The 12,924-nt window shown below is 52.4% G+C and overlaps 1 protein-coding gene across 2 annotated transcripts in view; it reads right to left on the bottom strand.

Annotated features, from left to right (window-relative positions):
* Positions 1-12,924, bottom strand: part of LOC124043136 (uncharacterized protein KIAA1522 homolog) — a 176,398-nt gene that overhangs the window by 17,808 nt on the left and 145,666 nt on the right. The window contains exons 1-2 of one of the 2 annotated variants that reach the window (XM_046361362.1): positions 9,341-9,804; positions 4,227-4,385 (exon numbers count right to left, since the gene is read on the bottom strand). In XM_046361362.1, the coding sequence (XP_046217318.1) occupies positions 4,227-4,385; positions 9,341-9,398 (217 nt within the window). In that variant the 5' untranslated portion in view covers positions 9,399-9,804. Of the gene's footprint in view, positions 1-4,226; positions 4,386-9,340; positions 9,805-12,924 lie in introns of those variants that run through there. The other variant, XM_046361361.1, reaches the window with a different exon arrangement.

The raw sequence follows: 12,924 nt of genomic DNA, 5'->3' as shown, positions 1-12,924 counted from the left end.
AGTGTGTTCTGTGTAGTGTGCAGTGTGTTGTGTGTAGTGTGTAGTGTAAGTCGCTCTGGATAAGAGCGTCTGCTAAATGACTTAAATGTAAATGTAAATGTAGTGTGTTCTGTGTTCTGTGTAGTGTGTAGTGTGTTCTGTGTTGTGGGCAGTGTGTTGTGTGTAGTATGCAGTGTGCAGTGTGTGTAGTGTGTAGTGTGTAGTGTGTAGTGTGTAGTGTGCAGTGTGCAGTGTGCAGTGTGTAGTGTGCAGTGTGCAGTGTGTAGTGTGCAGTGTGTAGTGTGTAGTGTGTAGTGTGTAGTGTGCAGTGTGTAGTGTGCAGTGTGTGTAGTGTGTAGTGTGCAGTGTGTGTAGTGTGTAGTGTGTAGTGTGTAGTGTGCAGTGTGCAGTGTGTAGTGTGTAGTGTGTAGTGTGTAGTGTGTAGTGTGTTGTATGTAGTGTGCAGTGTGTAGTGTGTAGTGTGTAGTGTGTTCTGTGTAGTGTGTTGTGTATAGTGTGCAGTGTGTAGTGTGTAGTGTTCTGTGTAGTGTGTTGTGTGTAGTGTGTAGTGTGTTGTGTGTAGTGTGTAGTGTGCAGTGTGTAGTGTGTAGTGTTCTGTGTAGTGTGTTGTGTGTAGTGTGTAGTGTGTTCTGTGTTCTGTGTAGTGTGTTGTGTGTAGTGTGTAGTGTTCTGTGTAGTGTGTAGTGTGTAGTGTGTGGTTTGTAGTGTGCAGTGTGTTCTGTGTTGTGTGTAGTGTGTAGTGTCTTCTGTGTAGTGTGTTCTGTGTAGTGTGTAGTGTGCAGTGTGTTCTGTGTAGTGTGTTCTGTGTAGTGTGTAGTGTTCTGTGTAGTGTGTTGTGTGTAGTGTGTTGTGTGTAGTGTGTTGTGTGTAGTGTGTAGTGTGCAGTGTGTAGTGTTCTGTGTAGTGTGTAGTGTGTAGTGTGAGGTTTGTAGTGTGTAGTGTGTTCTGTGTTCTTTGCAGTGTGTAGTGTGTAGTGTGTAGTGTGCAGTGTGTAGTGTGTAGTGTGTAGTGTGCAGTGTGCAGTGTGTTCTGTGTAGTGTGTTGTGTGTAGTGTGTAGTGTGTTGTGTGTTGTGTGTAGTGTGTAGTGTGCAGTGTGTAGTGTGTAGTGTTCTGTGTAGTGTGTTGTGTGTAGTGTGTAGTGTGTTCTGTGTTGTGTGTAGTGTGTTGTGTGTAGTGTGTAGTGTGTTCTGTGTTGTGTGTAGTGTGTTGTGTGTAGTGTGTAGTGTTCTGTGTAGTGTGTAGTGTGTAGTGTGAGGTTTGTAGTGTGCAGTGTGTTCTGTGTTGTGTGTAGTGTGTAGTGTCTTCTGTGTAGTGTGTTCTGTGTAGTGTGTAGTGTTCTGTGTAGTGTGTTGTGTGTAGTGTGTTGTGTGTAGTGTGTAGTGTGCAGTGTGTAGTGTTCTGTGTAGTGTGTAGTGTGAGGTTTGTAGTGTGTAGTGTGTTCTGTGTTCTTTGCAGTGTGTAGTGTGTAGTGTGTAGTGTGCAGTGTGTAGTGTGTAGTGTGTAGTGTGTAGTGTGCAGTGTGTTCTGTGTAGTGTGTAGTGTGCAGTGTGTAGTGTGTAGTGTGTAGTGTGTAGTGTGCAGTGTGTTCTGTGTAGTGTGTAGTGTGTAGTGTGTAGTGTGCAGTGTGTTCTGTGTAGTGTGTAGTGTGTAGTGTGTAGTGTGTAGTGTGTTGTTTGCAGTGTGTAGTGTGTAGTGTGTTCTGTGTAGTGTGTAGTGTGTAGTGTGTTGTTTGCAGTGTGTAGTGTGTAGTGTGTTCTGTGTAGTACGTAGTGTGTAGTGTGTAGTGTGAGGTTTGTAGTGTGTAGTGTGTTCTGTGTTCTGTGCAGTGTGTTATGTGTAGTGTGCTCTGTGTTCTGTGTAGTGTGCAGTGTGCAGTGTGTTCTGTGTTCTGTGTAGTGTGCAGTGTGCAGTGTGTAGTGTGTTCTGTGTTCTGTGTAGTGTGTAGTGTGTTCTGTGTTGTGGGTAGTGTGTTGTGTGTAGTGTGTAGTGTGTAGTGTGTACTGTGTAGTGTGTAGTGTGTTATGTGTAGTGTGCAGTCTGCAGTGTGTTCTGTGTAGTGTGCAGTGTGCAGTGTGTTCTGTGTAGTGTGCAGTGTGTTGTGTGTAGTGTGTAGTGTGTTCTGTGTTCTGTGTAGTGTGTAGTGTGTTCTGTGTTGTGGGCAGTGTGTTGTGTGTAGTATGCAGTGTGCAGTGTGTGTAGTATGTAGTGTGTAGTGTGTAGTGTGTAGTGTGTAGTGTGCAGTGTGCAGTGTGCAGTGTGCAGTGTGCAGTGTGTAGTGTGCAGTGTGTAGTGTGCAGTGTGTAGTGTGTAGTGTGCAGTGTGTGTAGTGTGCAGTGTGTGTAGTGTGTAGTGTGCAGTGTGTGTAGTGTGTAGTGTGTAGTATGCAGTGTGCAGTGTGTAGTGTGTAGTGTGTAGTGTGCAGTGTGCAGTGTGTTCTGTGTTGTGGGTAGTGTGTTGTGTGTAGTGTGTAGTGTGTTGTGTGTAGTGTGTAGTGTGTTCTGTGTTGTGTGTAGTGTGTTGTGTGTAGTGTGTAGTGTTCTGTGTAGTGTGTAGTGTGTAGTGTGAGGTTTGTAGTGTGCAGTGTGTTCTGTGTTGTGTGTAGTGTGTAGTGTCTTCTGTGTAGTGTGTTCTGTGCAGTGTGCAGTGTGTTCTGTGTAGTGTGTTGTGTGTAGTGTGTAGTGTGTTGTGTGTTGTGTGTAGTGTGTAGTGTGCAGTGTGTAGTGTGTAGTGTTCTGTGTAGTGTGTTGTGTGTAGTGTGTAGTGTGTACTGTGTTGTGTGTAGTGTGTTGTGTGTAGTGTGTAGTGTGTTCTGTGTTGTGTGTAGTGTGTTGTGTGTAGTGTGTAGTGTTCTGTGTAGTGTGTAGTGTGTAGTGTGAGGTTTGTAGTGTGCAGTGTGTTCTGTGTTGTGTGTAGTGTGTAGTGTCTTCTGTGTAGTGTGTTCTGTGTAGTGTGTAGTGTTCTGTGTAGTGTGTTGTGTGTAGTGTGTTGTGTGTAGTGTGTAGTGTGCAGTGTGTAGTGTTCTGTGTAGTGTGTAGTGTGAGGTTTGTAGTGTGTAGTGTGTTCTGTGTTCTTTGCAGTGTGTAGTGTGTAGTGTGCAGTGTGCAGTGTGTAGTGTGTAGTGTGTAGTGTGTAGTGTGCAGTGTGTTCTGTGTAGTGTGTAGTGTGCAGTGTGTAGTGTGTAGTGTGTAGTGTGTAGTGTGTAGTGTGCAGTGTGTTCTGTGTAGTGTGTAGTGTGTAGTGTGTAGTGTGCAGTGTGTTCTGTGTAGTGTGTAGTGTGTAGTGTGTAGTGTGTAGTGTGTTGTTTGCAGTGTGTAGTGTGTAGTGTGTTCTGTGTAGTGTGTAGTGTGTAGTGTGTTGTTTGCAGTGTGTAGTGTGTAGTGTGTTCTGTGTAGTACGTAGTGTGTAGTGTGTAGTGTGAGGTTTGTAGTGTGTAGTGTGTTCTGTGTTCTGTGCAGTGTGTTATGTGTAGTGTGCTCTGTGTTCTGTGTAGTGTGCAGTGTGCAGTGTGTTCTGTGTTCTGTGTAGTGTGCAGTGTGCAGTGTGTAGTGTGTTCTGTGTTCTGTGTAGTGTGTAGTGTGTTCTGTGTTGTGGGTAGTGTGTTGTGTGTAGTGTGTAGTGTGTAGTGTGTACTGTGTAGTGTGTAGTGTGTTATGTGTAGTGTGCAGTCTGCAGTGTGTTCTGTGTAGTGTGCAGTGTGCAGTGTGTTCTGTGTAGTGTGCAGTGTGTTGTGTGTAGTGTGTAGTGTGTTCTGTGTTCTGTGTAGTGTGTAGTGTGTTCTGTGTTGTGGGCAGTGTGTTGTGTGTAGTATGCAGTGTGCAGTGTGTGTAGTATGTAGTGTGTAGTGTGTAGTGTGTAGTGTGTAGTGTGCAGTGTGCAGTGTGCAGTGTGCAGTGTGTAGTGTGCAGTGTGTAGTGTGCAGTGTGTAGTGTGTAGTGTGCAGTGTGTGTAGTGTGCAGTGTGTGTAGTGTGTAGTGTGCAGTGTGTGTAGTGTGTAGTGTGTAGTATGCAGTGTGCAGTGTGTAGTGTGTAGTGTGTAGTGTGTAGTGTGCAGTGTGCAGTGTGTAGTGTGCAGTGTGTGTAGTGTGTAGTGTGTAGTGTGTAGTGTGTAGTGTGCAGTGTGTAGTGTGCAGTGTGTGTAGTGTGTAGTGTGTAGTGTGCAGTGTGTAGTGTGTAGTGTGTAGTGTGCAGTGTGCAGTGTGTAGTATGCAGTGTGTAGTGTCACTACCTTCTTGTTGCAGTATCTTTAACCCCTCCCGTGCCTCAGTGTGCAGGTCTTCCAGGTACTGAGGGCGGTTGCCCTCGATGAACACATTCTCCTGGTAGTGTGAGGAGGCTGTGTAGTGAACTGTCAACTCCTTCTGATCATCCAGACAATTAGGACCAGCTAGAGAGGGAGGGAGGGAGGAGGGGAGAGGAGAGGAAGGGAGGGGAGGGAGGGAGGGAGGGAGGGAGGGAGGGAGGGAGGGAGGGAGGGGAGGGAGGGAGGGAGGGAGGGAGGGGAGGGGAGGGGAGGGGAAGGAGGGAGGGAGGGAGGGAGGGAGGGGAGGGGAGGGAGGGGGGGGGGAGGGAGGGAGGGAGGGAGGGGAGGGAGGGGGGGGAGGGAGGGGAGAGAGGGAGGGGAGGGGAGGGGAGGGGAGAGAGGGAGGGGGGGAGAGAGGGAGGGGAGGGGAGAGGGGGAGGGGGGGGAGAGGGAGGGAGGGAGGGAGGGAGGGAGGGAGGGGGGAGGGAGGGAGGGAGGGAGGGGGGGGGAGGGGAGGGGAGGGGGGGAGGGGAGGGGAGGAGGGAGGAAAGGGGAGGGTGGGAGGGAGGGGAGGGGAGGGGAGGGAGGGGAGGAGGGAGGAAAGGGGAGGGTGGGAGGGAGGGAGGGGAGGGGGAGGGAGGGGAGGGGGGAGGGAGGGGAGGGGAGGGGAGGGGGGGAGGGGGGAGGGGAGGGAGGGGGAGGGGAGGGGAGGAGGGAGGAAAGGGGAGGGTGGGAGGGGAGGGGAGGGGAGGGGAGGGGAGGGGGAGGGAGGGGAGGGGAGGGGAGGGGGGGAGGGTGGGAGGGAGGGGAGGGGAGGGTGGGAGGGAGGAAAGGGGAGGGTGGGAGGGAGGAAAGGGGAGGGTGGGAGGGAGGAAAGGGGAGGGTGGGAGGGAGGGAGAGAGAGAGTTTAATCCAGGATGAAAACCAGTACCTAGGAGATGTGGTAGAATGCTGACATGATAAAGGGTTGTGACTGAGGATCAGATGGTAGAGGTTCTGGTAGTGTGCTTACATACAGGACAGGACACCCTACAGACTGGAGTAGCTGCTCAGTGGCTGGCACCCGGGGCTTTTGAATGTATTCCAGTACCTAGCAACACTGTGTATGGTACTAATGAAGGCATTACAGCTCTAGAACATCCTGACCCTTAATCGGAGTACTGACTCCCCTTTCTGGTCTTCCATGCAATACCACATTATCTCCTGCTGTCTGTCCTTCTGCTCCCCTTTTCACCTTTCCTGCCCCTTTAGCCCCTGTCTGTCTGTCTGTCTGTCTGTCTGTCTGTCTGTCTGTCTGTCTGTCTGTCTGTCTGTCTGTCTGTCTGTCTGTCTGTCTGTCTGTCTGTCTGTCTGTCTGTCTGTCTGTCTGTCTGTCTGTCTGTCTGTCTGTCTGTCTGTCTGTCCCACCACCAGTCTCCCACCAGTCTCTCTGTTCCACCACCAGTCTCTCTGTTCCACCACCAGTCTCTCTGTCCCACCACCAGTCTCTCTGTCCCACCACCAGGGACAGTCTGTCTGTCTGTCTGTCTGTCTGTCTGTCTGTCTGTCTGTCTGTCTGTCTGTCTGTCTGTCTGTCTGTCTGTCTGTCTGTCTGTCTGTCTGTCTGTCTGTCTGTCTGTCTGTCTGTCTGTCTGTCTGTCTGTCCCACCACCAGTCTCCCACCAGTCTCTATGTCCCACCACCAGTCTCTCTGTCCCACCACCAGTCTCCCACCAGTCTGTCTGTCCCACCACCAGTCTCCCACCAGTCTCTCTGTTCCACCACCAGTCTCTCTGTCCCACCACCAGTCTCTCTGTTCCACCACCAGTCTCTCTGTCCCACCACCAGTCTCCCACCAGTCTGTCTGTCCCACCACCAGTCTCTCTGTTCCACCACCAGTCTCTCTGTTCCACCACCAGTCTCTCTGTCCCACCACCAGTCTCTCTGTTCCACCACCAGTCTCTCTGTCCCACCACCAGTCTCTCTGTCCCACCACCAGTCTCTCTGTTCCACCACCAGTCTCTCTGTCCCACCACCAGTCTCTCTGTTCCACTACCAGTCTCTCTGTCCCACCACCAGTATCTCTGTTCCACCACCAGTCTCTCTGTCCCACCACCAGTCTCCCACCAGTCTGTCTGTCCCACCACCAGTCTCCCACCAGTCTCTCTGTCCCACCACCAGTCTCTCTGTCCCACCACCAGTCTCTCTGTCCCACCACCAGTCTCTCTGTTCCACCACCAGTCTCTCTGTCCCACCACCAGTCTCTCTGTTCCACCACCAGTCTCTCTGTTCCACTACCAGTCTGTCTGTCCCACCACCAGTCTCCCACCAGTCTCTCTGTCCCACCACCAGTCTCTCTGTCCCACCACCAGTCTCTCTGTTCCACCACCAGTCTCTCTGTTCCACTACCAGTCTCTCTGTCCCACCACCAGTCTCTCTGTCCCACCACCAGTCTCCCACCAGTCTGTCTGTCCCACCACCAGTCTCCCACCAGTCTCTCTGTTCCACCACCAGTCTCCCACCAGTCTCTCTGTTCCACCACCAGTCTCCCACCAGTCTCTCTGTTCCACCACCAGTCTCTGTGTCCCACCACCAGTCTCTGTGTCCCACCACCAGTCTCTGTGGCCCACCACCAGTCTCTGTGTCCCACCACCAGTCTCTCTGTCCCACCACCAGTCTCCCACCAGTCTGTCTGTCCCACCACCAGTCTCCCACCAGTCTCTCTGTTCCACCACCAGTCTCCCACCAGTCTCTCTGTTCCACCACCAGTCTCTGTGTCCCACCACCAGTCTCTCTGTCCCACCACCAGTCTCCCACCAGTCTGTCTGTCCCACCACCAGTCTCCCACCAGTCTCTCTGTTCCACCACCAGTATCTCTGTCCCACCACCAGTCTCTCTGTCCCACCACCAGTCTCTCTGTCCCACCACCAGTCTCTCTGTCCCACCACCAGGGACAGTCTGTCTGTCTGTCTGTCTGTCTGTCTGTCTGTCTGTCTGTCTGTCTGTCTGTCTGTCTGTCTGTCTGTCTGTCTGTCTGTCTGTCCCACCACCAGTCTCCCACCAGTCTCTCTGTTCCACCACCAGTCTCTCTGTCCCACCACCAGGGACAGTCTGTCTGTCTGTCTGTCTGTCTGTCTGTCTGTCTGTCTGTCTGTCTGTCTGTCTGTCTGTCTGTCTGTCTGTCTGTCTGTCTGTCTGTCTGTCTGTCTGTCTGTCTGTCTGTCTGTCTGTCTGTCTGTCTGTCTGTCTGTCTGTCCCACTACCAGTCTCCCACCAGTCTCTCTGTTCCACCACCAGTCTCTCTGTCCCACCACCAGTCTCCCACCAGTCTGTCTGTCCCACCACCAGTCTCCCACCAATCTCCCACCAGTCTCTCTGTCCCATCACCAGTCTCTCTTGGTATGTGTGTATCATTTGCGTCTCACCACACACTCAATGCTCTGTTTGGGGCACAAGCTGCCAAGTGAACTTACGTGCGGTGTGTGCGTGTTTGTGTGTGACAGTCTGCTAGGCAGACGTCCCGCCTTAGCCACCCCGGAGGGCTAACCCCAGATTGTTTAATCCCCAGCCTTTCCTCACCCTAGGTAGTCCATATGGGCGAGGCATCCCAAATTGCACCCTATTCTCTATAAAGTGCACTAGAACACATAGGCACCCTGGTCAAAAGTAGTGCACTACATAGGGAATGGGATGTCATTTGGGATGTAGCCTTGGTATGGTTCCAAGATAAACATGCTGCTGCCTTCCTAAGTGGCCAGGGAACTCAACAGAGAGGTTAGAGTAGTGAGGAGACAGAGAGGTTAGAGTAGCGAGGAGACAGAGAGGTTAGAGTAGCGAGGAGCCAGAGAGGTTAGAGTAGCGAGGAGACAGAGGTTAGAGTAGTGAGGAGACAGAGAGGTTAGACTAGTGAGGAGCCAGAGAGGTTAGAGTAGCGAGGAGACAGAGGTTAGAGTAGCGAGGAGACAGAGAGGTTAGAGTAGTGAGGAGACAGAGAGGTTAGAGTAGCGAGGAGACAGAGAGGTTAGAATAGTGGGGAGACAGAGAGGTTAGAGTAGTGAGGAGACGGAGAGGTTAGAGTAGTGAGGAGACAGAGAGGTTAGAGTAGTGAGGAGACAGAGAGGTTAGAGTAGCGAGGAGACAGAGAGGTTAGAGTAGTGAGGAGACAGAGAGGTTAGAGTAGTGAGGAGCCAGAGAGGTTAGAGTAGTGAGGAGCCAGAGAGGTTAGAGTAGTGAGGAGCCAGAGAGGTTAGAGTAGCGAGGAGACAGAGAGGTTAGAGTAGTGAGGAGCCAGAGAGGTTAGAGTAGTGAGGAGCCAGAGAGGTTAGAGTAGCGAGGAGACAGAGAGGTTAGAGTAGTGAGGAGACAGAGAGGTTAGAGTAGTGAGGAGCCAGAGAGGTTAGAGTAGCGAGGAGACAGAGGTTAGAGTAGTGAGGAGACCTGTCCTTTTAGTTCAGTTAGTCCTCTGTCACCATCTTTCTTTCACCAGTCCTCTGTCACCATCTTTCTGTTTCTACACTGATAACCTGAAAGAGGATTCAAGACATATCTGATCTCTCAAACATCCACCCTGTTTGATCTCATGTCTATAAACAGGTAGTGTAGAACCTCTCAAACATCCACCCTGTTTGATCTCATGTCTATAAACAGGTAGTGTAGAACCTCTCAAACATCCACCCTGTTTGATCTCATGTCTATAAACAGGTAGTGTAGAACCTCTCAAACATCCACCCTGTTTGATCTCATGTCTATAAACAGGTAGTGTAGAACCTCTCAAACATCCACCCTGTTTGATCTCATGTCTATAAACAGGTAGTGTAGAACCTCTCAAACCTCCACCCTGTTTGATCTCATGTCTATAAACAGGTAGTGTAGAACCTCTCAAACCTCCACCCTGTTTGATCTCATGTCTATAAACAGGTAGTGTAGAACCTCTCAAACATCCACCCTGTTTGATCTCATGTCTATAAACAGGTAGTGTAGAACCTCTCAAACATCCACAACAAGTTGTCCCTCATTCAGACACAAGACGACACCAAACAGCCTAACAACCAAACAAGTCATCGAACATAAAACACACAATCTTCCAGATCAGCAACAACATAACTCCCATCTTCACTCACCTTTCTTCTTGAAGACGGAGAGCAGAGAGCGAATGTTTTTCCTCAGGTACACCACCATGTTTACACTGAGACCATTACAAGGAGGAGAGGTAGAGACGAGAATAAACGTCCAACCAAAAGTTACTATTTTATACTATGTGGACTGGAATCAAACATCAAGACAAGTGTCTAGTTGTTCTGGATAAAAGTGTCTGTGAAATAATGTACAACCTCTACAGGTCTAGATGTGTTTGTATTCTCTGTCTGGGTCTAAGTCGTCTGTTGTAGAATTACAGAATCATAATGTCTTGGCCTCCTAGTCGCTGTCAGTAACAGTTTTGGCGAAAAATGACCAAAATCTTTTCCCAATCTACAGAGGTCAGTAGTAGTAGTCTTTTGGCTGTCTCTGTCTGTCTGTTTTGTAGTGGTCTGCAATAGTCTGTGGTAGAGTTAAAGAGTCACTATGTTTTGTCCCCGTTAGCCTAGCTAGCTCAGTGACAGAATGAGTGGTTAGCCCCTAAGTAGGTTGGACACGAGGAGCCTTGCATGCACCCTGAGCCTCGTAGCCAATCCGCTGCTTTATCCTTCGCCCCACTGGAACGCCCCTCTCTATTGTCAGACAAGGACAAACCCCCTGAGCGAAACGGCTGTCCAAGTTTTGGCTTGTTTTGCTGAGCCTAGACACACGTGCATGAAGAGACGCGCACACACACACACACACACAAAGAGACGCACACACACACACATACACACAAAGAGATGCACACACACACACTTGCATACACGCACACACACGTACACACACACTCCTCTCCCCCAGGAGTTCCTTGTTAATGCCAACTGAGTTTTGAGTCTTAGAATGAGGGGGGACCCGTTGATGTACTGTACTCACACAAACACTAGGGTGCTGGGCTGGGCCTTGGTGCTGGGTATTGGTGCTGGGTGTTGGTGCTGGGTGTTGGTGCTGGGTGTTGGTGCTGGGTGTTGGTGCTGGGTGTTGGTGCTGGGAGTTGGTGCTGGGAGTTGGTGCTGGGTGTTGGGGCTGGGAGTTGGGGCTGGGAGTTGGGGCTGGGTGTTGGTGCTGGGAGTTGGTGCTGGGAGTTGGTGCTGGGAGTTGGTGCTGGGAGTTGGGGCTGGGTGTTGGTGCTGGGTGTTGGTGCTGGGCCTTGGTGCTGGGTTGTTGGTGCTGGGTGTTGGTGCTGGGTGTTGGTGCTGGGAGTTGGTGCTGGGTGTTGGGGCTGGGTTGTTGGTGCTGGGTTGTTGGTGCTGGGTTGTTGGTGCTGGGAGTTGGGGCTGGGTGTTGGGGATGGGTGTTGGTGCTGGGCTTTGGTGCTGGGTTGTTGGTGCTGGGTTGTTGGTGCTGGGTTATTAGTGTTGGGTTGTTGGTGCTGGGTTGTTGGTGCTGGGTGTTGGGGCTGGGTTGTTGGTGCTGGGTTGTTGGTGCTGGGTTGTTGGTGCTGGGCCTTGGTGCTGTGTTGTTGGTGCTGGGCCTTGGTGCTGGGTTGTTGGTGCTGGGCCTTGGTGCTGGGTTGTTGGTGCTGGGTTGTTGGTGCTGGGTTGTTGGTGCTGGGCCTTGGTGCTGGGTTGTTGGTGCTGGGCCTTGGTGCTGGGAGTTGGGGCTGGGTGTTGGGGATGGGTGTTGGTGCTGGGCCTTGGTGCTGGGTTGTTGGTGCTGGGCCTTGGTGCTGGGTTGTTGGTGCTGGGTGTTGGGGCTGGGTTGTTGGTGCTGGGTGTTGGGGCTGGGTTGTTGGTGCTGGGTTGTTGGTGCTGGGCCTTGGTGCTGGGTGTTGGTGCTGGGTGTTGGTGCTGGGAGTTGGGGCTGGGTGTTGGGGCTGGGCCTTGGTGCTGGGTTGTTGGTGCTGGGTTGTTGGTGCTGGGTTATTAGTGCTGGGTTAGTAGTGCTGGGTTGTTGGTGCTGGGTTGTTGGGGCTGGGTGTTGGTGCCTGGTCGTTGGGGCTGTGTGTTGGTGCCTGGTCGTTGGGGGCTGGGTTGTTGGGGCTGGGTCGTTGGGGCTGGGTTGTTGGGGCTAGGTCGTTGGGGCTGGGTTGTTGGGGCTTGGTTGTTGGGGCTGGGTCATTGGGGCTGGGTTGTTGGGGCTGGGTCATTGTGGCTGAGTGTTGGTGCCTGCTCGTTGGGGCTGGGTTGTTGTGGCTGGGTCATTGTGGCTGGATGTTGGTGCCTGGTCGTTGGGGCTGGGTTATTGTGGCTGGGTCGTTGGGGCTGGGTTGTTGGGGATGGGTCATTGGGGCAGGGTTGTTGGGGATGGGTCATTGGGGCTGGGTTGTTGGGGCTGGGTTATTGGTGGCGCTGGGTTGTTGGGGATGAGTTTTGGGGCTGGGTAATTGGTGGTGCTGGGTTGTTGGGGCTGGGTTATTGGTGGTGCTGGGTTGTTGGGAATGAGTTTTTGGGGCTGGGTTATTGGTGGTGCTGGGTTATTGGGGCTGGGTTGTTGGTGCTGGGTTGTTGGGGCTGGGTTATTGGTGGTGCTGGGTTGTTGGGGATGAGTTTTTGGGGCTGGGTTATTAGTGGGGCTGGGTTATTGGGGCTGGGTTGTTGGTGCTGGGTTGTTGGGGCTGGGTTATTGGTGGTGCTGGGTTATTGGTGGTGCTGGGTTGTTGGGGCAGAGTTTTTGGGGCTGAGTTGTTGGGGCTTGGTTGTTGGAGCTGGGTTGTTGGGGCTGGGTTGTTGGGGCTGGGTTGTTGGGGCTGGGTTGTTGGGGCTGGGTTATTGCGGCTGGGTTATTGGTGGTGCTGGGTTGTTGGGGCTTGGTTGTTGGAGCTGGGTTGTTGGGGCTTGGTTGTTGGAGCTGGGTTGTTGGTGCTGGGTTGTTGGTGCTGGGCCTTGGTGCTGGGTGTTGGTGCTGGGTGTTGGTGCTGGGAGTTGGGGCTGGGTGTTGGGGCTGGGCCTTGGTGCTGGGTTGTTGGTGCTGGGTTGTTGGTGCTGGGTTATTAGTGCTGGGTTAGTAGTGCTGGGTTGTTGGTGCTGGGTTGTTGGGGCTGGGTGTTGGTGCCTGGTCGTTGGGGCTGTGTGTTGGTGCCTGGTCGTTGGGGCTGGGTTGTTGGGGCTGGGTCGTTGGGGCTGGGTTGTTGGGGCTAGGTCGTTGGGGCTGGGTTGTTGGGGCTTGGTTGTTGGGGCTGGGTCATTGGGGCTGGGTTGTTGGGGCTGGGTCATTGTGGCTGAGTGTTGGTGCCTGCTCGTTGGGGCTGGGTTGTTGTGGCTGGGTCATTGTGGCTGGATGTTGGTGCCTGGTCGTTGGGGCTGGGTTGTTGTGGCTGGGTCGTTGGGGCTGGGTTGTTGGGGATGGGTCATTGGGGCAGGGTTGTTGGGGATGGGTCATTGGGGCTGGGTTGTTGGGGCTGGGTTATTGGTGGCGCTGGGTTGTTGGGGATGAGTTTTTGGGGCTGGGTAATTGGTGGTGCTGGGTTGTTGGGGCTGGGTTATTGGTGGTGCTGGGTTGTTGGGAATGAGTTTTTGGGGCTGGGTTATTGGTGGTGCTGGGTTATTGGGGCTGGGTTGTTGGTGCTGGGTTGTTGGGGCTGGGTTATTGGTGGTGCTGGGTTGTTGGGGATGAGTTTTTGGGGCTGGGTTATTAGTGGGGCTGGGTT

The sequence above is a fragment of the Oncorhynchus gorbuscha genome, linkage group LG09 (genome assembly GCF_021184085.1).
Source record: "Oncorhynchus gorbuscha isolate QuinsamMale2020 ecotype Even-year linkage group LG09, OgorEven_v1.0, whole genome shotgun sequence".
NCBI classification, from domain to species: domain Eukaryota; kingdom Metazoa; phylum Chordata; class Actinopteri; order Salmoniformes; family Salmonidae; genus Oncorhynchus; species Oncorhynchus gorbuscha.
Note: the sequence above shows the minus strand (reverse complement) of the source record. Positions and strands in the feature narration are given on the sequence as shown.